A 26,922-nucleotide genomic window follows, 5' to 3' on the forward strand; every position below is an offset into this window, starting at 1 on the left:
CTAGAAAATCACTTTTTCCTCAAGCAATTACTGTAAACTATAGTGACTGTTTTTGTGAGCAAACGCTTCAAACCATTTTGCACACAGTACAAGTTCCACATACAGCCATGACCAATTTATTTGGAGGATTGTTTGCCAGGACATGAGGCAAAACTCCCTTCTCTTTTTAAATTGTGTAATGGGATTTATAACATCCACCTCGATACAGATGGGACCTTAGTTTTACGTTTCATCCAAAGAATGCAGTGTTCTTCCAAAACTACACTTCAGTGTCATCCTAGTCTGTAAATTTAAGTCCCAACGTAGAGGCTTGAAAGCTTAAACTTCTGAGCCGGGGTGAGAGTTCTACCAACTGAGCCAAGAGGACAGCTATGTAGTTGCCACACCAACCAAGGAGACAGACTCTGGAAAGGAGAAGTGTCTCTGAGTCACTTTCACACTCAGTGTGATTGCTGAAGTCCTGGGGGTCATGTTGCCGCTCAGCCCACCTCATTGCCACATTCTGTGTGCTGTCTAAAAGGGGAGTTTACCCTGAAATAAACAACTAGCTATGTGAGGGCAGCTAATAAGTTTCTTCTTTCAAATAGCTTAGCTCGTCTTCCTGCTGCAATTTGGCAGAAACAGGAATCTGGAAGTACAAGTGGGTTGACATTCCAACTGGGTAAAGAATTATTCTTTTTATGTGGTATTTTAAGAACTACAGAAAACCAACTTCAACATTAAGACTGAATTCAACAATTTCCAAAATTCTTCAAGCTCTTAAAAATGCTGTAAGTCTAGACCCAAGTGGAATTTCTCTCCTCAAATTATGGAGAAATGAAGGTTGCCTCCTAACACTTTACTGCAATATCGAGTAGTTTTATGATTCAAATGGCCTTTTCCGATTACTATACATACTCTTATTCCGTACCTACTTGTATTTCTTAATAGCAGTGACCCAATATTAAATACAAGATTCATACACTCAAAACACATATTCAGCTACATTATTCTTCAAAAAATTGCTAGTGCTATGAAACCAATATTTTAAATGCTTAACATGTTAGTGAAACTAGATGATTTCAGGAACACGCAAAACTTATGAGACTTTGTGACCCATGTCTTCTCCTAAAATTAGAAAAACACCAATATTTATTCTCTATAAATCACATCCTTCTAAACAAAAATCTATATACTGTAGTTCCCTTTAGAATTTGCTGACACTGTCAATGTTCCTGTTGTATTATTCTTTTAAATGTGTGCATTTAGGCCCTGACCTCTGGGTCAGGTGTTTGTGTCCAAGCTTCACATTGGGACTGCAACTCACTGTCTAGGCTGACACTCCAGTTCATTACTAAGGGAGCACTGTATCGTCAGAGATTCGGTCTTTCCGAGGAGACATTGAACCAGCTACTGTCTGTCAGCGGGCATTATGACCCTATTCAAAAAGGGCGTTTATCCCAATGTCTTGGCCAACAATCCTCTAGATTATTTTCACCTCATTGCTGTTTGTCTGACTTTGCTGGGGCAAATGCCTACCGTGATTCCTTACAGAATCAGTCACTACAATTAACAGTAATTAACCTGTGAGATATTTCTGTGCAATAAGGCACTAGAAAAATACAGGCATTCTTTCCAAACCACTATCATTTTATTGAAGATGTCCGTTTATAGATGAGGAACCCAGCCCTCAAACAAACACATGGATGGAGTAAAACACACACACAATCACCATACAATTGTCCCCAAACACAAGCAAAACGTGCTGCAGTTCTTGCGAATATCAATGTAAGAAGTAGACAGTAGCCATGTATTTCCTAACACAATTTTAATGCACGTTTCATTTTATCAGCACGTTTGACTTCAACAGCGATTTTCTTTTAAAATATACAAACTTGCAGGTCTCTTTACTTCAGTGGCTTAGGAATGGTAGCCAGGTACAAAAGCACATGGTAAAAGAGTTTGAGGAGAGTCTGACACACTGCCAGAATCTGTTAAATTTCACTGAAAGGAGAAAACCAGAGAGTGGGGGGGTGGGGATGTTCAGGGCTCAACATTAGCTTTCTGGGATACTCACTCATCAAGTGATCTAAGATTTCCACTCAAGTCCAGCTGAGAAAATACTTTTACTTCAGGCCCAATAAGCGTGCTTAATGATGGTGGAAGGATTACAGGAATCCAGTTTGTGAACTCCATTTGGAATGAAAATGCCACCATTAGTCCTCAAGATAGACCGGACAAATAATTCTACTGTACACTTTAATGGGGAGCCCTGAAAATGCTCTTCAGTTTGCCTTTATCCCTGATAAAAATGATCCAGATACATTGTATGAATAAACCAGATATTTTGAAGGGCTTTTCTGCAACAGGAGTAGGTGAAAGTTGTACATGTCTGGGAGAAATGAATCCAAGGAAAAGTAAAACAAGTGATATGGTCACTGGACAACAAAGCAATTAGCGGATTCATTAATGCCACCCTAACCTTTTCTGAGCCTGCCTGTGGGAAAAGCTGCATGAATTCATTCATATACATATGCAAGAACATTTATCTCAAGAGTACACAGCATTTTGATGAGACCAATTTGCGTTTGGCAGATTATATTTAGCAAGAACTCATTTCCACCTGACCTTTATATTTCCAATTTAGACCTCTATCTAGGATCATGAACGAGGACCCAATATTGCCTCACTGCTGCTCTACTGCACTGGTTTACTTTGCACTGCAGAAGTCACGTAGATTGATATATAAAACAAGAACTCAAAGGCGGCACAGCATCTTGGTGCTCCAATGCGATTGAGCTAGGTGTGCAACTATGACTTCCTCACATCTGAGTGCCCCATTGTGGCCAATTCTGGAGATGTTACTGAGTGAGAGTAGGAATCACAGTGAGGACTCCCCTGCCCAGGCTCTTACAGGAGTCACATCCAGACTGACGGAAGCTCAGGGCCAATTCTCGCAGCCCATCTGTCAGTCCGGGATTGGCATGTGGTCTGAGAGGAACTCAAAAGACAAAGGAGAAAAATTAAGTGCAACAGAACTGGATACTTCCATTACTGTTAAGCCGTAAGATATAGTTAACCATGCAAATGTCACAAGATAACACATTTACTGGTCTAGGGAAAAAAAGTCTTCTACGGCAGTAGCTTTTAAAACATTCAGTCCAATATCGACCTTCTGCTGTTTTTTTTTTTAAAAAACATGTTTTCAACCAACACAACCATAATTCTAAAAGGCATAAACAATCCCTCTTCTACAATCACATATTTAGTTTGTAATCACTGCTGACCTGAACACTGAAGTAACTCAAGTGCAATCCACGAGGTGGCACCACACTCACAGCAGAGTGAACACACCAGAAGTAGTATGGAATCTGCTCTTATGTTCATCTTAGCTAGCAGGACATTTATAAATAAGTTAACTATTTACATATTTAGACAATTCACTCCTTACACATAAACATTTCTATTTCATGACCCAAGAAGCACATCTGGAAATCCTGCTGCGACCGTATACCAAATGTTTTGTTTTGAAAAGTTGACAGGACAGACAGCGAAGTAAATCATAGCCATTTACCGGTAGCCATTTTAAGTGTCAGTAAGTGGAAACATAAAGTGCCCTTTGTAACAACAGACCCTACTGCGGGGCATCACAACTCATACACAACTTGCAAAAACTTTTGACAAAATAAGTACACAACATCCAACTTCATATGAACTTACGTAACAAATGACACAATATGTACAATCTCACACTTGCTCAGGATTGCCATCCCTTCATATATACTGTATATACATATATACTTTTCTGAATATATTATAACAATATATATTTAATATTTTTATAAACAAAAAAACTACAAAAACACAATCACAACAAAAGAAAGCAGTCCAACAGAAACGGCAAATAATGCTGTGTCGCTTCGGGTTCCACCGTTGCTCTTGGGAAAGATATGCCAGCGCTCTCTCTTTGGGTGCAATGTCTCCAGGTCTTTGAGAGCACTGTAAGCTGCTGATGTAAAGTTTGCATCTCCGGTCGTCAGCAGGTCGAAAACACAGGAGTGAAAATAGACGTCCTTTACTTGGATTTTCTCATAGCATTTGGCTGTTGCGTTTTCTAACGTGTAAGAACTCCTCCACTGATTGTGGGGAAGCTGCAGGTGGCTTTGACTACTGGCCGGAAGAGGGAGATGGCCACCTTCGTCAATGCGTTCATTCGTTGGGCAGCCACGGGCACAGAGTTGCAGTCCTTGGTTGTCATTCTCAGACAGGGCCAATTCCTCAGGCATTCTCAACGCAAAGGTTAAATAGCGTCCCACTTGGCGCACAATGACTGTCATTCCTATGTACTTTGCGTGCACCTCCACGTGTTTGCCATTGGCTTTCTCTACGATCCACAAACTCTTTACCCAACCATTTCCTACTGTTGTACCATCGATGAAGGCTGCAGGCAGGTCATCTGTCCTCGCTTGGTAAACCTTCTGATCTGTGCAGTCGTGATAGGTTTTGAATATGATGGTTATCTGAAAGAAATGAAGCCGTGCACACTCAGTATACAATAACAGACATCACACCGAACAGCTGAACAAATCACGTCAAGTGTTGATCACTGCAGAGAAGATATTATTCGTACACTGCTGAGCAATATTTGACAGACTCGCACCAAATTTCTTTCCTTTTAAAATGTGTGCACTTTTCAATGAATCAAACAAAAAATATTTAGTTTTTTTTTAAAAAAAGAACAATTACAGAAATGACACCTCTATTTGAAAATGATGCACATTTGGAAATTTAAAACCATCAGGGGGGTGAAAAATAATGTGGTCCAACCTGCCAGGTTTCCCTGCTCTTTTCAGGTTCACACGCTCGCTTCAACTGTGAAAAGTGCAGAAAAGCCAGCACAGGGTGTGAACACAACAGAGTGACCTGCTTAAATGGGCTTCGCTCCAGGATAAGAGAGCAATCCATGATCGTGGGGTTGGTGGTGGAAGCAAAAGTAAAATATATGATTGCCCTCAAGCTGTGGTCTGATTTTTTTTAATATAAATGATTAGCCGCAGTTTGTTTACACAACTATCAGAAAGATCTCGACAGGGCAGCTCCTTTAAGACAGACACATACAAATCAAGCTTCACATACTTCATTTAAGTCAGTCAACCAGGTGTGAGACGCGGTAAATGATCAATCTCCTCCAGAACACAAAGGAAAAAGAATCAATGCAGCAGCTTAACCCGTTAACTGCTGTAACAATTCTGCTCCAAAGACAATATTACACCACTACAGTGAGGTCCTACTGAATTTTCTAATTTTATTCTAAACGCTCGTCAAACGCTGAGCAGAATATTACATCCATTTCAAAGATGAAAACAGGATTCAAAGACTGCTGTGTTCAATCACTAAACACGCAGATATCTGCTTGTTTCACCAACAATATACAATCAATTTATTTTACGGTATATTCTCTGAAGCCCTTTGAGTCATCTCAACGAGGTGATAAGGGGTTACATCAAATGGAAGGATTATTATTAAAATTTAGACTTTTTTTTTAAAAAGGAAAAACATTTTATTGTCATTTCTTTGAAATTGACGGTATCTATGTTTAAGCCCTTCAATATCCATACAGGTAACTCATTAGCTGGGTATCCGATTAGATTTACCTTAAAACCCCAATGGTAGCAGTAAATGGGATTACATTCTTTCGAGTGACTACGGTTACTCATTTGCAAACTGATTAGGAAAAAAACTCTTTCAAACAGCATTTAACAAAGGCTGAAACAATGCAAATACTGCTTAAGGGTAGAAATTGATGGCGTCTTGCTCACCAAAACCTTTCATGTTAAGTGAAGAAACCCTCGGAAATGTATTGAGAATGGTGCAAGGTACAATTACACAGTGTCCCTTCAAAACGCATTTGCGAAAAAAAGAACATGGGAAGATCCAGTAAAAGATCGCAGACCGACCAAACACCACATGGGTTTGTCATGAGCATGAAATTGCCACAATTCATATGCGCTGCTGATTTATAGAACATTGCTAACAAAATAAATAAACACTGCAATATACACTAAGATATTCTGGGAGATTCTGTGATTCATTGCTCCCCTCCCACCTCCCTCCAAGAATGATACATTCTCAAAGTCCACACTTTCACCAAAAAAAATCAATTCAAGCAACTGAAAATATTTACAAATAAAATCAGTAAAAATACACGGTGATCATTTTACTTTATGCTGATCTTGAATGAGGCTTTGCTTCGCAAATAACATCTAGCTTTTGCTAAGACATCATTGCTACCCTAACTCCACTGTGCAACTGGAAAGGGAAAATATACAGTGAAGTAGACTCAGTTGAATCAATCCTGATATACAAGAAACTTGCAAGATTTACAGCTGTTTATAAAGCAATCAGAGTTAATGATGAGAATTCACTCCACGCCACATTCCTATTACTACTACGATAGACCTTACCAAATGGAAATTCCACAATGTTTACATAAACTACCTTAACTCGTACGATTTTAAAAAAAATAAATCTTTCCTCAAGTCCACCTCCAAACTTCCTGTTTTGGTGACAAAAATAATCATGGAATCATAAATTGCATTTTTCTTCCAGCATCAAATCACTTCTCTCTTCTCCCAACACACACACACACACACACATTATATTCAATCTCATAATGGGAAATAAAGTGGGATCTGTACCTTGTTTGTAGCTGTAGCACTGGATCCCTGTACAACAGGGACATTAGTCACTTGCACTGACAAGAAGTCATTGTCAATCAAGGGCCAGGCTCCCTCCACTTTGCAAGTCTGAAAATGATCCCTGAAAGTCCTGAGGTGCGGATCTCCAAACAAGCCACAGAACACATAACGGCGCGTTGACTGTTGCCCGGTGCCTGCTGCTCCTCCATAGCCCCTCGCCACCCCAGCCCGACTCTCGTAGTTACAGAAGCCCATGTTGTGGTTGACTGGAGTGGTGTCTGGGTCTGCAATCGAAGTGGGCCCGTCCCTCGAGCAGTTCCTCTGACTCATCAGGTCGGTGATGCCCAGCATGGCCGAGTGGAAAACGAGGTTACCCCGGCAAGCTTTGGCCGTGCGCTCGGTACAAAGGGCATAGGCTCGCAGGGCGGTGCAGAACTCAGAGCTGATAGCATCCGGGCCAGAGCTCAAGTGAGATGTAATAGCCACAAAATCAGTCGTGCACTTCTGGATCCTGCACTGCTGCTGATGATGATGATATTGTGGTTGTTGACAATACCCTGTGAAACACGACAAGCCATTAAAAAAAACATTAATAACTGCAACATCAATACACAAACACTACATTGTTAGGAAAACCAGTTCCTACAAAGAACTGGATACAGTCCCAATTCAATCCATCATATTTATCACAATAATTTTTTTTTTGCCAAGCAGTCTACATCTTTTCAAAGTATGGGGGGGGGGAGTGGGGGAGGAATTATTTTTTTTTAAAAAAATCTGTCTGGAAAATAAATGCACAAGAACAACTTGGGAGCGATTCAACATATTGGGTAGGGGTGGCAAATCTGTTGCATTTGGCACAAACAGTACAGCGAAACGTGCAGTTAAAATGTTACAAGCCACGTGAAAGAAAAGCAAAATATTGTGCAATATTTACAACGTATTTCAAACGGGCTTGAAATGGGTTAGTTTTGCAAACGGTTTCAAAAATGTCAAGGATAAGAAACAGCAAATAGCAAAATGCAAATGGGGGGGAGGGGGGGGGGGGAGAAGATGAAAGAATGATTCAGTAAACCGAAATATAGATTGATTTTCGGGGGTGGGGGGGGGGAGCAATGTTTAAAGCAGCTTTAACGCTCCAACATGGTCGAGCCTACAAATGGGCAAACTGGAAAAATGCAGGAGTGAAAAAAAACGGTGGTAACTTGAGCCGTTCCTGGACTTTTGGTAAACACAGTCTCTATAGAGTGGCAAATAATCTCAAAACAGCTCCTGCAATTCACAAAGTTCCCGTTTATAACCCGAGAAATCACACACACACACGCAGCGCAAAAAAAAACACAACCGATTTACAGCTCCTCGGTACAAACCGTTAAACATGATCTGAAACTTTTTTTTCGCGAAGAAAAGAAAGGGTTTAATGTGCAAACCAAACAGCAGACAGACTGACTGCGTTGTATGTATCCCCTACTGCTGCTGCTGCTGAGCACAGCTCAGGGCTCTCGAGCTGTTGCTTTAGCTGCACAAACTGTAAATACAACACAAACCTGCAAACAGCAAAACAAACACACAGCGGGGGCGCTGGGGGGGGGGGTGGGGGTGGGGGTGTATTGTTTTCTTTCTCAAAGAAAGTCATGAGTTCCCCCCAAAAAACTAATGAGGTTGGAGAGAGATGGCGAGTTTGTAGCAAAGTCAGGCACAGAAAGAGAAACTGTTTCTCTCTGTGTCTCTCTCTCCCCCTGTGTGTGTCTTTCTCTCCCCGTGTGTGTGTCTCCCCCTGTGTGTGTGTGTGTGTCTCTCTCCCCGTGTGTGTGTGTGTGTCTCCCCCTGTGTGTGTGTGTGTGTGTGTCTCCCCCTGTGTGTGTGTCTCCCCCTGTGTGTGTGTGTGTGTGTGTCTCCCCCTGTGTGTGTGTGTGTGTGTGTCTCCCCCTGTGTGTGTGTGTGTGTGTGTCTCCCCCTGTGTGTGTGTGTGTGTGTGTGTCTCTCCCCCTGTGTGTGTGTGTGTGTGTGTGTCTCCCCTGTGTGTGTGTGTGTGTGTGTGTCTCCCCCTGTGTGTGTGTGTGTGTGTGTCTCCCCCCGTGTGTGTGTGTGTGTGTGTGTCTCCCCCTGTGTGTGTGTGTGTGTGTGTCTCCCCCTGTGTGTGTGTGTGTGTGTGTCTCCCCTGTGTGTGTGTGTGTGTGTGTCTCCCCCTGTGTGTGTGTGTGTGTGTGTGTGTGTCTCCCCCTGTGTGTGTGTGTGTGTGTGTGTGTCTCCCCGTGTGTGTGTGTGTGTGTGTCTCCCCCTGTGTGTGTGTGTGTGTGTGTGTCTCCCGTGTGTGTGTGTCTCCCGTGTGTGTGTGTGTGTGTCTCCCCCTGTGTGTGTGTGTGTCTCCCCCTGTGTGTGTGTGTGTGAGTGTGTGTGTGTCTCCCCCTGTGTGTGTGTGAGTGTGTGTGTGTCTCCCCGTGTGTGTGTGTGTGTGTGTCTCCCCTGTGTGTGTGTGTGTGTGTGTCTCCCCCTGTGTGTGTGTGTGTGTGTGTCTCCCCTGTGTGTGTGTGTGTGTGTCTCCCCCTGTGTGTGTGTGTGTGTGTGTCTCCCCTGTGTGTGTGTGTGTGTGTGTCTCCCCCTGTGTGTGTGTGTGTGTGTGTCTCCCCTGTGTGTGTGTGTGTGTGTCTCCCCCTGTGTGTGTGTGTGTGTGTGTCTCCCCCTGTGTGTGTGTGTGTGTGTCTCCCCTGTGTGTGTGTGTGTGTGTGTGAGTGAGTGAGTGAGTGAGAGCGGTTACCTGTCGCGGCGCAGGTGGCGATGATGATGATGATGATGAGTGCTGTTGTGGCGGTGTGTGGGCGCTGAGCCCCGGGGTAGTGAGCGGCTGCTCTCCCCATTCCCATCCATCCAGGTCTATGGGAGTTGCTCAGACACAGCTCGGTGGGGGCGGGGGGGGAGGAGGGGCAGCGGCTGCGGCACGAACCTCTCCTCGTCCTGTGGGGCACACGGACACAGGGCAGAGATCAGACACACGAGCACATGCACATACACACACACACATGCACATACACACACACACTGACATACACACACATGCACATACACACACACACACTGACATACACACACATGCACATACACACACACATACACATACACACTGACATACACACACATGCACATACACACACACACACTGACATACACACACATGCACATACACACATACATACACACACACACACTGACATACACACACATGCACACACACACACACACTGACATACACACACACACTGACATACACACACACACTGACATACACACACATGCATAGACATACACACACATACATAGACATACACACACATGTATACACATACACACACATACATAGACATACACACACATGTATACACATACACACACACACACACTGCACAGTGCTGTGGGGGAGAGACTTTTTTACACAATTACTTCACATAACACAACTCACCGAGTAACCGCCGCGAAAGGCACTGAGAGCGGCGGAGCGGAGCGGAGCGGAGCGGGGGAGGCGGTGCGGGTGGGTACGGGGAGGCGGTGCGGGTGGGTACGGGGAGGCGGTGCGGGTGGGTACGGGGAGGCGGTGCGGGTGGGTACGGGGAGGCGGTGCGGGCGGTGCGGGCGCGGGATGGCGGGCGGTGCGGGTGCGGGTGGGTGCGGGGAGGCGGTGCGGGTGGGTACGGGGAGGCGGTGCGGGGTGGCGGGTGCGGGCGGTGCGGGCGCGGGATGGCGGGCGGTGCGGGTGCGGGGAGGCGGTGCGGGCGGTGCGGGTGCGGGTGTCGGTGTCTCGCGCGGTGTCTCTGTCTCTGAGCCGCGCCGGGGCCCCGCCCCCCCCCGGCCCCGCCCCCCGGACAGGACAGGACAGGGATTGGTCGGCGCCGCTGTCACTCAGCGCCTCCCCCTCCCCCTCCCCCCCCGGGGCAGCGTTCCGAGGCAATCCGCTGACACCGCCAGAGCGCATGCGCCAACCCCCCCCCCCCCCCCCAGAGAGAGAGAGAGAGAGAGGGGGGAGTGCAGAGAGGGGGAGGGGGGCACTAAGGCTCAGAAAGAGAGACACAGAGAGAGAGACACAGAGAGAGAGCAGTGAATGCAAAATGAAACAGCGCTGAACACAGGAAATAGTCATCAACAATACTGCACGAGACAGAGAGGGGGAGACAGGGGATGGAAAACACACACAGGGGGGGGGGGGGGACCTCAACCCGCGGGGAAAAAACAGGAGCGAAGCAATAACATACCGAGGGGGACAACGGGAGACCCGGAGTGTTTGATGAGATGATGGGAAAGGGGATGGGGGGGTGAGGGGGGTGGGGGGGGGGGGGGGTGAGGGGGTGGGGGGGGTGAGGGGGTGAGGGAGTGGGGGGGGGGGTGAGGGGGGGCACAGAAAAGGGGACATACATACAGCCATTTGTAACAACTCACTGTTAATATTACTCATTAAACTCACAGACTCCGGGAATGAGAATGACACAGACACCTCTCTCTCCCCACAGCAACGGCGCAATTGCAAAGACAAAAGATTGCACACAGTGAACCCACAAGTGTGAGCCGAGCCCTGGAGGAGGAGGTGGTGGTGGAGGAGGAGGTGGTGGAGGAGGAGGAGGTGGTGGTGGTGGTGGTGGAGGATGACTTGGCTGCTGGACCTCACTGAGCAACAGGTGCTGGGGTTGTGCCCTCTGCACCAGAGAGAGCCGACCACACGTTACCATAAACCACCAGCAGCCCCCACCACCACTAGCAGCAGCCCCCCCCCCCCACCAGCAGCCCCCCACCACCACCAGCAGCCCCCCCCCCACCAGCAGCCCCCCCCCACCAGCAGCCCCCCCCCCACCAGCAGCCCCCCCCACCAGCAGCAGCCCCCCCACCAGCAGCAGCCCCCCCACCACCACCAGCAGCCCCCCCACCACCAGCAGCCCCCCCCCACCAGCAGCCCCCCACCACAGCAGCAGCCCCCCCCACCAGCAGCAGCCCCCCCACCAGCAGCAGCCCCCCACACCAGCAGCAGCCCCCCCACCACCACCAGCAGCAGCCCCCCCACCACCACCAGCAGCAGCCCCCCCCCACCACCAGCAGCCCCCACCACCACCAGCAGCCCCACCAGCAGCAGCAGCCCCCCCCCCACCAGCAGCCCCCCCCCCACCAGCAGCCCCCCCCACCACCAGCAGCCCCCCACCAGCAGCCCCCCCACCAGCAGCAGCCCCCCCACCAGCAGCCCCCCCACCACCAGCAGCCCCCCCACCAGCAGCAGCCCCCCCCCACTAGCAGCAGCAGCACCACCACCAGCAGCCCCCCCCCACTAGCAGCAGCACCACCACCAGCAGCCCCACCAGCAGCAGCCCCCCCACTAGCAGCAGCAGCACCACCACCAGCAGCCCCCCCCCCACCAGCAGCAGCACCACCACCAGCAGCCCCCCCACCAGCAGCACCAGCCCCGGGCCACCAAATAAAATAAAAAAATATAAAATATATATAAAAATAAAATAAAAAATATGCCGTAAAATACAGAGTTTCTTCCTTTTTTTTCCCCACAAAAAAATGCACCCACACACGCGGGTTTATTCGGTTTCTTGTTTGCAAACCGACAGACCTCGGCGCTGTTTCTCGATGTTCACTGTATGGTTCAGAGGAGCAGCATAAAGCGCGGGATTAATCATCACTCAAAGCGATCCCAGGGCTGCAAATGATTAATAGGAGGGAGAGGGGGTATCACAGGGAACATACAGCAGGTGCACTGCCTTCAGTACATGCCTTACAAACACAATACACTGCACACACAGTCCCTCTGGAGAGACTTCTCTGCGGAGTGAGGGAGAGGTGTGGGATCCCCGTCCGCAAACCTCCTGCACAATGATGTTCAGCTGCTCTGAGGGGCAGAGGGTCTGATTCTGCTGTACCTCTGCGGTTCTTAAGCAATAGTGAGTGATGAGCAAACACACACTCAGCACTCACTCTCACACACACACTAACACAGCACTCACTCACAAACACAGCACTCACTCACACAACACACACACTCACATAGCACTCACTCTCACACACACACTAACACAGCACTCACTCACAAACACAGCACTCACTCACACAACACACACACTCACATAGCACTCACTCTCACACACACACTAACACAGCACTCACTCACAAACACAGCACTCACTCACACAACACACACACTCACATAGCACTCACTCTCACACACACTCACTCACACACTCTCATGCACAAACACACTCACTCACCCCCACACACACACTCACACAAACACACACTCTCACACACACACACACTCACAAACACTCACTCACACACAAACACTCACACAAACACTCACTCACACACAAACACTCACCCACACATACACTCACTCACACACAAACACTCACCCACACATACACTCACTCACACACAAACACACACACTCACTCTCATTCACACACACAAACACACTCACTCACACATACACAAGCACACACACTCACTCACACAAACTCATTCTCACACACACACAAGCACACACTCACTCACACACACACACTCACACAGAAAATATATGACCTCACTTTAGCTTAAAGACTGATTTGAAAGAAATGCACCCAAATGATTGCAATACCCAAACCCCCAACACCCTGCGTCCCATTTAAGAGTTGCTACTCCTTTCATCACAGCACTCACTCACACTCACACTCACTCACACTCACTCAGTACTCACACCACTCACTCGCACTCACACTAGGAGCATTCACTCACACAGCACTCGCACTCACACTCACTCACAGCACTCCCACTCACTTACACAGCACTCACTCAGCACACACTCACACCACTTACACTCACTCACAGCACTCACACTCACTCACAGTACTCACACTCACAGCACTCATACTCACAGCACTCACACTCACACAACACTCACAGCACTCATACTCACACAGCACTCACACCGCACTCACACAATACTCACACCGCACTCACTCACACAGCACTCACACTCACAGTACTCACACTCACAGCACTTACAGTACTCACTCAGACCACTCACACTCACACAGCACTCACACTCACAGGACTCACTCACAGCACTCACTCACAAACACAGCACTCACTCACACGACACTCTCACAAACACAGTACTCACTCACACAACACACACACTCACATAGCACTCACTCACAAACACAGCCCTCAATCACAAACACAGCCCTCACTCATACAACACACACACACTAACATAGCACTCGCTCACAAACAGCCCTCAGCACACAGTCACTCCCTCCCTCCCTCCCTCCCTCCAGGTGGCGCAACGGAGCTTTCCAATGGTTGAAGAGTTTCATCAATTGGTTTTATTTAACATTTGGAAACCTGAAATGACAATGCTGCAATCTTTAAGTGCTTGCAAACGATTTTAGTTGGAATGTGTCATTTCTTCAATGCTTTTGACCTCTGGGACTATGCAGGAGATGAATTATATGTAATTTTTTTTTAGAAAAAAAGAAACACATAATGATACACAATTTGTTGGGAATGAATGTGTGATATGAGATCCAGTGAGATGTCAAGCAACTCTCCAGATTGGAATCAATGACATATGACATTCCAAGAGACACTGATTTAAAACAATATATATATAGACACACACACATATATTGGGCAAACTTACTCCCACATTCGGCTGCTGTATTTCGCCCACAAAATACACAGTCAATCCACTTTACAATATATTCTGTGAAGCGCTTTGAGATGTCTCAACAACATGATGAGATGCTATATCAAATGCAAGGATTAATTATTGTTGTTATTGACTTCCTTTTTCTTGTGCCAGTTCCCTCCTTTCCTAAAACTTGATATCAGCCCTCCACTAGAAGCTGTGTGTAGGCAGCTTGGGGGTCAATATCCACCCACTCCCTCTCCCTTTGGGGAGATATCTGACCCTGGATGCAACTGAGATCAGGAAATGAGGGAGGGGAAGAGTTTAACTTGGTGCAACTCATTTTTTTTGACACCAAGTCAATAGAAAACTTTTTTTTAAAAATGGCAATGATTTACTCTTCAATAAATCTGTTGTATTAGTATTCTTCTGCTGGCGTTTAAAAAAATAAACACAGATTGTTACCAAAATGGCTATTAACAATTCCAAACAGCATTTAAAAAGGGAAATGGATACATACCTGGAGACAAATATTAAAGGATAACGGAAAAGAGGAATGGGATTGTAGGGGATAACTCCAGCAGGTCACACACAATCACTTCCTTCGCTGTAAACAAAAAGCAGCACTGACTGTTTGATGCTGCATTTACCCGAAAAGCAAAACACATGCTACAGCTGTTCCTTTGGTGTGTACACAAGATACTCATCAATCATTGTGTTAAAAAATCATTTGATGGTGGAAATCGAACTGTACAATTGAATTACCATACAATGGTGTTCATGGATTAATCGGGTCATTTCCTAAGTGAAATAAAAGTGAGGAGTCTGCCTTAAAAGTATTCTGGAGTGAGTTAATTTTGTGTTTAAAAAGACAATGGAACAACACAGCATGTTTTTTTAAAAACAAAAGGAATGCATGTGCAAATATCACAGTTCTGACAGCCTGGTTCAGTTGACAGCACTATAACAAATGAAACTCTTAATGATTTTGATTGCACAGTTATCTTATGGGGAGATCATATTCAAAAACTGTTGAAAATGCAGAAATGCTAAGGAACATCTAAATTTAGATTGTAGAAATTCAGCAGTTGTAACATGATCGCCTGGGTTCAATATCTAAGGCTCCATGTCAAAAGCAAGTGTGAAAAACTATCAAATCCTGGGTTGCCAAGTCACTGATAATGTCATCTCTTGGCATTGTGCATGATAATAATCCCTCCAAAACAAAACAATAATAAATTGGTAATTTTCAATTTACGACTGTTTGTGGGACATTGCTGTGCGCAATTGGCTGCCGCGTTCGCCCACACATATACAGTCAATTCACTTTACAGTGTGTTCTGTGAAACGCTTTGGGACGTCCTCCCGACATGAAAAGCGCTATATCAAATGCAAGGATTATAATAATAATAATAATAATAATAATCCTTGCATTTGATATAGCGCTTTTCACGTCAGGAGGACGTCCCAAAGCGCTTCACAGAACACACTGTAAAGTGAATTGACTGTATATTTGTGGGCGAACGCGGCAGCCAATTGCGCACAGCAATGTCCCACAAACAGTCGTAGACTGTTATTATTATTATTATTATTATATGCACAAAGCGCACAATAACATCTTGTGCACAGAAGCCCCATTGGTGTCATATCTGCTCAATTTCCTTTTACTGGAGTAGTTTGATAAGACCACCTCTTAGGTACCTTACCCAAGACTTTTTTCAGCAATTTTTTTTTGGGTGGGAGGGAGGGGAGGGGGAACAAATCTGAACCTTGAATATTAAAAGATAATAAAAACAGTTTCCAAATTAACCATTGGATATTCCAAAGGTTAGCATGTCCAGTCTTCCCTCAGTATGAGCTGTGGAATCCCAAAAAGATATGTGTCCCTTACACTGGTCGCCAACAACATAACGCTGATGAGTATTAACTCCTATCAAGCCTGCAAACCAAAGCCCCACTGGATAGGTGGAATTAACGGGTAGCTTGCCAGACAGTGCTTTCATATGCAAGTTGGGTCATTTAAGCTGGTTAAACTCCATCTCACCATCCAATACTCACTCTAGGGTTCCCAAGCATTGGCTCTCACCAACCTGTGCCTCATGCTTTCTGGAATCAAATGCTCCGGGACGCTACCCCACGTGAAGGACATGCTTATGTGGAACTCTCACTGGTATAGATACTCTTAGGCAATAGTGATGGGTTTCCACACATATGTGAGATGCCTGGCTATCAATGAATAGCACCTCATTAACTTCCACATCGTAAACCCAGTTGCAGTAGCGCCAACGCATTTTTGTTGCTTTCAAACTAGTCAACATACTGATTTTATACTTCTCAAAGCGCTAAATAATCAAGAACAGTCTTATTAATTGCATCAACAACAATAATAATAATCCTTGCATTTGATATAGCGCTTTTCACGTCTTCTATACGTCTCAAAGCGCTTTGCCAATTATACTGTGAAGTGAATTGACTGTATATTTTGTGGGTGAAACGTGGCAGCCAATTGCGCACAGCAGTGTCCCACAAACAGTCATGGATTGAGTGACCAATTTTTTTTTTAAAGTATTACTCCCAGAAAAGCGATCCGCCAATCAACTAACAACCGGGTTCCTACTTACTGCTAGGTAAACAGGAGTGTGTGGAGTAAGCAAACTTGCCCAACATTTCGCCCTGCCGGGAATCGATCCCAGGTCTATCGCTTGCGAGGCAATTGCTCTAACCCCTAATTACAGGACTCCACAATTCATGTATGAATGCCAATTATTAAAATAAGCTACTAAGATACCAACTGAGAATGCGTACTCTATATAGTACAAGTATGATTAGTTCAATAACATGTTAGTGCTAAATTACTGATTACTCTTTCTCTGTTTTACACAATCTACAAGTATTGCAAAAACATTTTTTTTATCTCCTTAGAATCACATATAGTATGATATAACTGTATGAAGACTGGGTGATCTCTCCAAGGACACACTTCTCTCCCCTCAAAAAGCACATTTACTTATGTACTTCCTAGATCTTTTCAACCCTTGCCACAACTTTATAGAAACATAGAAATAGGAGTAGGCCACTCAGCCCCTCGAGCCTGTTCCACCATTCTATAAGATCAGAAAAACCAAACATGATACATCCATGGATTCCTTTTCTCAGATTGATGAGATAACCTCAGGAAAACAAAAATTGTTTTTTTTCCAGGGCTTCATTTATCTTGTCTCTTATTTCTCCTGCTCCATTTAATAAAGCTCAATGAATGATGGTCCCAAGTACTTTTTCCAAAGTGCTGGAGACACCATTATATATATGGACAGATTGCAGCTGTGCATTTACAACCACCCACAACCTCTACCACTATCACTGCATTGTGCAGTGGCAGACCCATCAACCAACCAGCAGTCCAGTCAGGTTGGCTTAGATCAGGAAATTGATTAGCTAACATATCTTATAAACATACTTCTTAAAAATGTATTCTGATGGAGATGCATTCAATTTGGATAAAAGTAGCTCTGATCTTGAAAGCTATGAAAAAAACTTTTTAACGATTTTAGGTTTTAATTAAAACTATTGAAATATTACAAAACAAATTCTCCCTCCACTATCAAAGCACATTCTGTGGCTCAGCACATTGGAGAACCCTATTCCATCTTATTACCTATTCACAGGGCTTTAATAGTCTTAGCATAGGATCAGGTGTCGAGAGATGAACATGACAATCATTCAAAATGCAACATTCCTGTAAGTACAGTATATATTACCTGCAAATGTCACTGTAGCGTGAATGTGTCCCAATTTTGAAAAATCTTGTTAATGCAAAATAAATAGGTTTGCTTTTTTAATGCTTGCACAGTATTTTTTTAAAAGTGGATTTTATATTTGCATTTAAGTGTGCAGGTATTTTACATAACACATTTAGCACCCGAGGGCTCTTCTGCTATTTTGCTCCATCCCTTCAGGCAATGACTCAGGCTGAGGTATGTTTTCAGAGACGGTTTTAAAAAAGTTGCAAAAAAAAGCATCACCCAAGTGGTGATCAATCACACGAAGGAACATTGGAAACCTCAAGCACCTGGGTTTGGGAGAATGACGGCTGAAGCCAATCCTGCCCTCACCAACATTCACAGTTTGCACCTTTTTCCTACGGTCACTGGACAGTGATCAGGAGGAAACCCAGGTAGTATGATTTTTCTTTTATCCGCGCCAGTCATACCAAACAGCTTTTTTGTGTTTCTTTTTGTTCTGGAAAGGTGATTAGCTGTCTTGTACCGTCTTGTGCGGCGTTCCTCAGGGCTCTGTCCTTGGTTCCCTCCTTTTCAATATTCATATGCTCCCTCTTGGTAACATCATCCGCAGACATGGGGTTAACTCCATTTGTATGCGGATGACTCTCTCTCTCTGCCTCCACCCTTGACTCCAGGACCACTGCTGTGCTGACAGAGTGTCTGTCAGACATCAAGTCCTGGATAAGAGCTCACTTTCTTCAGTTGAACCTCAACGAGACCGAGGCCCTCCTGATTGGCCCTCGTCAGCACCTCCTCACCTCAGGCACTGACAGCATCACCATCCATGGTTGCACACTCCACCTCACTGAGGGAGTCCAGAACCTTGGCATCTTGTTTGACCCCCAACTATCCTTTTTACCCCACATCCATGCCATGACCTTCCCCCACCTCTGAACATCGCCAGGCTCCGCCACTGTCTCACACCGCAGGCCGCCAAAATCCTCATACAGGCATTCATTACATCCCGGCTTGACTGTAAACTACCTGCTTGTTGGCCTCCACAACTCCTTCCTCCACAAGCTGCAGATCATCCAGAACACTGCAGCCCATGTCCTCTCCTGCACCAGGCTCTGTGACCCTATCATCCCCATCCTCGCCTGACTCCACTGGCTTCCCATCACACAGAGGATACAGTTCAAGAACTTCGTCCTCCCCTTCAAAGCCCTCCATGGCCTTGCTTCCCTCTACCTCTACCAACCTGCCCGCTCCCTCTGCTCAGCGGGCACGACTGGCGTGCGAACTTTAAGCCACTCTGCCCCCACCCTCTGGAAGTCCATTCCGCAGTCCCTCCGCCTCGCCCCCTCCTTTGCCTCCTTCAAGAATCTCCTCTTCAACCGTGCCTTCAATCATCCTCCTTCCCACACTGCCCTCCACCCTCCCTGATCCCAACCCCCAGCTCAGATCCGAAACACTGATTGTCCAACGCCTTGGGCCATACACAGGTAATTTTATTGTTGTTATCTGCAGGGTTTGATATTTATGAATTATTTTTGAATCCAGTTGCAAATACTGTCATATCTAAAGTAATGCAAAAATAGCATCTCAATGTGAAGCTGAATGAAGCCGATGTATACAACACTATCCTGAATCCCTAGGAGCATTCTCCACCTTGAAGGAGGGGAGGGGGTGGGGAGTTTAAGGGAAAACCTTTGACCCCATTGATACATTTTATAAATGGAATCAAATTTGTGGAGGATTATGGCATTAAGAGGTCACCTCACCTTTTCTTCCATTACCTGTAGGGTAGAAATAGCTTTGCTTTCTGTGGACAAAAATCATTTCTAGATGACTCAACTTCTGTTTGCCATTCCCTCATAAAATTAATTGTGGATTAAGTCCTACAAAATACAGTCACTGCATTTTGCTGTGTATTCTGTGAAGCACTTTGAGACATCTCCCCGACATAAAAGGCATTCTTTCAATTAAAAGGAATATTATTATCATCTCTTACAAATTATTTGGACACTTACTTCCTTGCAGTACACTGGAGCTGTCTTGCTGTGTGAGACCGTGTTGATTTCTGCCATACACTGTGATGCTCAGCTGGTGTAAGCATATGGCTTTTTGATACAGTAATTGTCTCTTTTCTATAAACTGCTTCACTGAAGCATCGTACTCACACTCCAGAAATGTTGTTCACACTTCATTTGCATTTTGCTAGGCATTGTCTGTTACTGTGCTTGGAAATAAAAAGACTGATTCCCTCACTAAGATGAATTGTTCATTTTTGTGTTGTTAGTTAAACAGAATTCTTGACTGGTAGTAATCCATGCTTTAGAGTTTGGGGGGTTGTTGGATTTTGATACTCTTACTTGCACTTAAAACACCCTCAATGCTCACAAATAGAATTATCCCATTGTATCCCCAAAGAGTTGGATAAGAGAAAGTACTAAATCACCTTTGCATTTTTGAGTAATTATAGTAGCACTGATGTGGACAATGGAATAACGTATGGTCCAATATACTAATTGTTCTTAGCATGCTAATCTGTGAAAGAACCCAAAAGGCAAAGAATTGTCCAGTTTGGTGAAAACGTATATTTAGTTAGTAACAGAGATGCAAACACAGTGGGCTGCTCTGAACATGCTCACTTCAAATAGGGGATCACAATGTTTGATGATCAGAAAACATCTAATGAAGTTTGGTATTAATTCTGGCAAATAATTTATAAGCTCTTCAGGGGTAAGTTGGTATTTCCAACTTAAAATGACATTGTCTGCACCTAAATCCTTCTTCCAGTACAGTTTTCGTTTTACAGCAGAACCGAGTTATAGGGGGCTTCATCGGTGTGGATCTCAACATTTATACAGTCAAAATATACAGTCAATCCACTTTACAATATATTCTGTGAAGCACTTTGAGACGTCTCAACGACGTGATAAGTCGCTATATCAACTGCAAGGATTGTTATTATTATTTACTTACCCCAAAAATCCAAAATGCTGCACTGGCTCTATATGCTCTTTAGTAAGCAGGCTGGCGTGCAAGAAATGCCAAGCTTCAAGGCAGCAGCATCATTTTCTCCGTATTGTGACTGCACATGCGGATGATTTTGAAATACCGACGTTGTTGGCTGTCTTTCTGTGCATGTGCGCAATGAATGAAGAAGCTTTGGATTGCTATCATGTCGCATTTTAGCACAGTTTTTAGTATTTTATGGACTGTAACTACAAAATACCAATGTATTCAGAATCGAGATAAAGACTGAAATCTGCAATTCAGTTGAGTTTAAGAGCCAGACAGGTAGTATGAGGGAGGGAAGACTGTTAGTGGTAGGGAGCTTCACAAGCTACAGGTACCAGAAAAAGAATGAGTTGGAATATAATACAGTGAGTTTTGAATTGAGCAGTGGGAATGCCGGGTGGGGGGGGGGGGGGGGGCGCGTTATGCAGCTCAACACATTTGAAGCTTGGGAAACGCTAGAGAGGAAAGTTAGAAGGAGCGGAGGCAAAATAAAGAGAAAGAGATAAAGGACAAGAAACATTTTGATAGAGAAAGGATGGAGGCTGCAAGTGAGGAAGGCTCACTCATCCGACAACAAACTCTTTATCCTGTCCAGGAATGCAAAAGACACATTGGTAGAATCTCCCTAGATACAGGACAAGTCATCAAGTCTTGTAAAACATGGACCTGATAGAGAATTAAGAGTCACTCAGAATAAAAGATAACAGTTTGGCACAAAAGGAGCCAAACCTCTTGAAGGTTATTTTACTAATGGGGAGATATGAGAGTTCTATTTGAGGTCAAAGGAGATGTTGATGGTTAAGCAGTATTAGGAGTGAAGCCACCAGAAGTATATTACATGGTGCATGGAATGGGGCATTACAAATGACAAATCATTCAACTTTCACTGAATTAGGTTTGATCATACAGTGGAGTCCTGTAGCTCAGTGGTTAGAGCACTCGCCTCGCAAGCAAGAGACTTGGGTTCAATTCCCAGCAGGGCGAAATGTTGAGCAAGTTTCCTTACTCCACATGCCTCTGTTTACCTTGCAGTAAGTAGGAACCTGGTTGTTAGTCGATTGGTAGATCACTTTTCCGGGGGTAATAATTCCTTAAGAAAAATTGTTAATCCAATCCATGACTGTTTATACACTGCTGTGCGCAATTGACTGCTGTGTTTCGCCCACAAAATATACAGTCAATTCACTTTACAGTATATTCTGTGAAGTGCTGAGGCATCTCGAAGACGTGATAAGGTGCTCTATCAAATATAAGGATTATTATTATCTTTCGGTTTCAAAAGTGAGCGACTTCATATTGTAGGTAAACAAAAAAAATCACCTGTATTACTTAAAAATTCCTTGTAGTTCAGACCTATCAATCCAAGAAACAGAACATTTTGGTACATGATTGTACTCACTTATGGTCTTAGTATATCTACGTTTATACACACACACACACACAGACACACACATACATAGTTGTTTTGTGGGGAATATTCACTTACATGTTTAAGTTCCATAAGTTCCAGCAGATAACGTTATGGATCAGGTATCTCGTCTCCAGAGTCATTCTATAAGGTACAAAACAAAAAGGCTGTGAAGAAACAAAGCTATTGAAGCCACAAAGGCTATTTTTTTTACTTGTAAACAATAACACACGGGTCTGGAGCTTGTATATAAAATGTGTTTCATTGTATAATAAGAACGATAACATCCCAGCTTGTTATTTTAAATATTTTACTCAAGCATTCCTTTAAATTGACATCTCGAGCATCAAAACAAAGCAAAATTATATTTCCCGAATAAGAAAGGTAGGTTTGTCTTAACTGTCTTAATATTTCCACTGAAAATATAAAAAAGATTTTAATGGATAGAAGGCACACGATCAAACAGAACTGAATTCAGTTGTGTTTAAAGGAACAGAAGGAAATGAAGGGGATGGGAACAAAGACAAAAAAAACAACTTACCAGAAAAGGCTTCTGAGCTCCATGATGGTTTTAATCATCTGAAACATAACACAGAAAGACGAAGACAGTCATATCATCTCAGTGATAGAAAGCAGTTCCTATGACAGAACGAATGGTTCACACATCACTAGGCAACCGAGCTCATCTGTAATACAAATTAGCTGTCGGTCTATTCCTGGATTGGTACAAAATTAAGGATGATGTTCAAGTGACAGCACATTTTTTTTAATAATCTACAAAAAGTGATTCTTGCCACCCATCCCCTTCCCCAAATAGGTTTTGTAGATTTCTATTGCTAATTTGATTCACTGCTCAGCAATCCTAGCTGGATGAAACTTATCTTAAATCAGTTAAGGAAGGCTATCAACATATCCAGGGCTTTGTCACTTACATGACATGAATCCTATCAGTTTGCATTTGAGTTAAGGATGCTTGTCCTTGCCTGCTGGTTGCGTCTTCCTTCTCCAACAGATCACACAAAGGCGTCTTTCAGCTTTGTGCCAAAAGCTGCCCGCTGTATTCCTACATTTACAATTACCACACTTGTTGAGGGCATAATATCAGACTTCCTCTCGCAGACTTAGCTCCAGCTTGCATGAGCAATTTGTAACCATATCAAAGCATCGAAATACTCACTACAAAAAAATCCATTAATTCTGCTATCCAAATTTTCTAAACAGAAGATACAAAAGCATAGATCAAAAAGGCATTTATCAAACACGGATCTTCTTGTTTTCACCAGTTAATTTCCACACTAACACGGCGTATTTCCAGAATGTTCCAAAATGATGCCTCAATAACTCTCTCTTTCATGAAGAAACAAGTTTGTTTAGAAATAATGGACAAGGAGCCACTTGTATTATTTAACAAATAACGCAATATTTCTGGATCAACAAAAAACACCTGCATCATTTGTTTTTGGTTTCTATCGCCAGTGTTTTTCTCCCTATTCTTTCCTGAAAGTGCCAATATGTGCTGGGTCTTTTTTTCCACCCTCAGGCACCACACCCGACTGCCCAACGGGAACATTAGAACAAAGTCTAATTTTGTCATCATCCAACACACGCATTCTCCAGCAGGGATCATTGGTGCGTGATCAGGAGAGGGAATTTGAGCTGATTTTTTCCTTTCTTACGACAGACAGTTAATCCCGCTGATATCAGCTATCTAAAGCACAGACCAGGAATCAAAACTGCAATGTTCAGAGGATCAAAATACCTACTGGTATTTGCCTTAATGCCATGGTTTTAAAACTGAAGACTCTACAGGAATTTTGGAGAATTTGTAAATTCATGCTTATTTTGGAACCTGGTTTTAATAATAAATAATAATCCTTGCATTTGATATAGCGCTTTTCACGTCGGGAGGACGTCCCAAAGCGCTTCACAGAACACACTGTAAAGTGAACTGACTGTATATTTGTGGGCGAACGCGGCAGCCAATTGCGCACAGCAATGTTCCACAAACAGTCATAGATTGAAAATGACCAATTTTATTATTGTTTTTGGTTTTGGAGGGATTATTATTTGTTTTCCCACTGTTCAGCATGGAAACCGGCTATTTGGCTCAACTAGCTCATGCTGGAGTCTCCACACTGCTTAGTCCCTCCGATCCTCCTAATTCATCCTCCCTGCTGGCAATTTAGCTTCCCATGCAATGCTGCTGAGATCAGCAAACTTAGCACAGACCACCAAGTTCCTGCTCCATAAGATGCATCTCTATCCACTATTCCATAAGGGCTGCCCTACACTCCCAATGTTTAGAAGACAGTATCTCAATATACCTCTTTTACCTCAAAGGAAGCACACTGTGGAGTCCTGTAGCTCGGGGTTAGAGCACTCCTCACGGAAGCGAGAGACCTAGATTTGATTCCCAGCAGGACAAAATGTTGGGCAAGTTTCCTTACTCCACATGCCTGTTTACCTAGTAGTAAGTAGGAATCCAGTTGTTAGTCGATTGGTGGATCACTTTTCCAGGGATAATAATTCCTTCACAAAAAATAATAATCTATTGGTTACTCAATCCATGACTGTTTGTTAGACACTGCTGTGCGCAATTGGCTGCCTCATTTCGCCCACAAATATACAGTCAATTCACTTTACAGTATATTCTGTGAAGCGCTTTGAAACGTCTCGAAGATGTGATAAGACGTTATATCAAATGCAAGGATTATTATTATTCAGGATTTTCACCCTGGAGGCATCTGATGTACTTGTACTGAGATCACAGGATCAGTCAAAGGAGCTTTGTTTGCAAGTTATTTGGGCAGGTCAATTTAAAAAAAAACATTTTAAGGTCAATTGATTGACCCTATTCTTTGAATTCATCATGAAGCACGCAGCATTGTTACAGTACAATAAACCGGGAGAATCAATACCTCAATCAGAACTACATCTCCAAAGAATCAAATCTTTGTGTAACCAATGCATCGGATAACACTGCAGAGCAGACGCGAAGCAGAAAAAATCTCCAGTCACATCATTCAATACATTGTCTGGACTTGCCTCACAGCATTGTAATACCCATTCTCCTAAATCACACATCATCTTCAAAATTGAAACATTGGAAATATTTCCAAGTCAGATAAGCACATGGTCAGAATAGAAAGAAAAATGGTTTTATGGGAAATCCAGTAATCTGGCATATATTATAAATGATAACATGCCTTCAAGTGAATTTAAAGTAATAATCCAATCGAGAGGTACAAATCACGAACATAAATTCATATTTGTTTCTTGACAACGTGATCTGAACCCCTCAATTAAATTACTACTTAGTAATTCACTTCCAGGTGCCCATTATGCTCTGGTGGATCTGAGTTTGAAAAGACAAGGTAACTTGATTGAGACATTATAGTTGACTGAGGATACCCTCGAGACATTCTAACATGTAACAGGGTGGGACTCAAGCAATTTTTCCCACTTCCCTCTATATACACACACTGTCACGAAGCTTGGTATTTGATACCCAATGCTTCAATGATTAGAGTCGGGGCTTCTCGAGTCGGGAGGACACAGCCAGTATCCTGGTTGTATTAACTAATTTAAATACACAAGTATATATTTTTACGACACCCCAAAGCCTTAAATTAAGTTTGAGTCATAACACATAAAATGCTGGCACTTACCCCTTTCAAGGTGCTACTCTATTATAACCTAGCAACCCTAGACCACTTTGCATCTAAAGAACACAAAAATTCAAGACATATAATGGGAGCAAACACACAACAACAACAAGATTTCATTTATAGAGCGCCTTTCACGTCGGGAGGACGTCCCAAGGCGCTGGACAGTTGGGTCGGGACCCGAGCAGGGGGGAAATGGTCAGGGGGAGGGAAGGGAGGGAGCGAGGAGAGGGTAGAGAGTCGAGAGGGGAGCTGAAGGCACGGTCGAAGAAAAAGGTCTTGAGACCGGCCTTGAAGGAGGAAAGGGAGGAGGCGGCGAAGGCACTGGGGGATAGAGTTCCAGAGCCTCGGGGCTGAGAGGCTGAAGGCCCGACCACCGATGGTAGGGCGGTTGGGGCGGGGGATGTGGAGCAGACCGGAGCCAGAGGAACGGAGGGTATGGGCAGGTAGGTAGGGGGATAGTAGGTCGGAGATCCAACATAGCAACTAGACTTCTCTGCTATATAGTTATATATATAGCAGCAGAATATAGTTCAATGCAAACTACTATGGTTCTAGAAAAACAACAGCGGCTCCAATAAAATCAGATGGAATAGTAATAATGGACTTTTTTTTAATATTGTACATGGGCAATTGAGGACAGTAGGTTGTTTGTAATCACTTTGGAAATATTTCCAACAAGTGAAAAAATCACGTATTTGTTACTTCAGTAAAACTCTCAAAGTATCTGTATCAGTATATACAGTATATAAACTGTATGTCTTAAAAAGTCAAA

At 44.0% G+C, this 26,922-nt stretch overlaps 1 protein-coding gene across 4 annotated transcripts in view; it reads right to left on the reverse strand.

Moving 5' to 3' along the window:
• Nucleotides 1-1,792: 1,792 nt before the first annotated feature.
• The window catches only part of rgmb (repulsive guidance molecule BMP co-receptor b), a 138,526-nt gene continuing 113,396 nt past the window's right edge, over nt 1,793-26,922 (reverse strand). For 2 of the 4 annotated variants that reach the window (XM_042334164.1, XM_007893109.2), the window contains exons 3-7: nt 23,024-23,061; nt 22,561-22,626; nt 9,436-9,632; nt 6,678-7,234; nt 1,793-4,499 (exon numbers count right to left, since the gene is read on the reverse strand). In XM_042334164.1, the coding sequence (XP_042190098.1) occupies nt 3,834-4,499; nt 6,678-7,234; nt 9,436-9,632; nt 22,561-22,625 (1,485 nt within the window). In that variant the 5' untranslated portion in view covers nt 22,626; nt 23,024-23,061 and the 3' untranslated portion in view covers nt 1,793-3,833. Of the gene's footprint in view, nt 4,500-6,677; nt 7,235-8,047; nt 8,073-9,435; nt 9,633-10,134; nt 10,182-22,560; nt 22,627-23,023; nt 23,062-26,922 lie in introns of those variants that run through there. The other 2 variants (XM_042334174.1, XM_007893110.2) reach the window with 2 other exon arrangements.

This window comes from Callorhinchus milii, unplaced genomic scaffold, assembly GCF_018977255.1.
Source record: "Callorhinchus milii isolate IMCB2004 unplaced genomic scaffold, IMCB_Cmil_1.0 Scaffold1, whole genome shotgun sequence".
NCBI lineage: Eukaryota > Metazoa > Chordata > Chondrichthyes > Chimaeriformes > Callorhinchidae > Callorhinchus > Callorhinchus milii.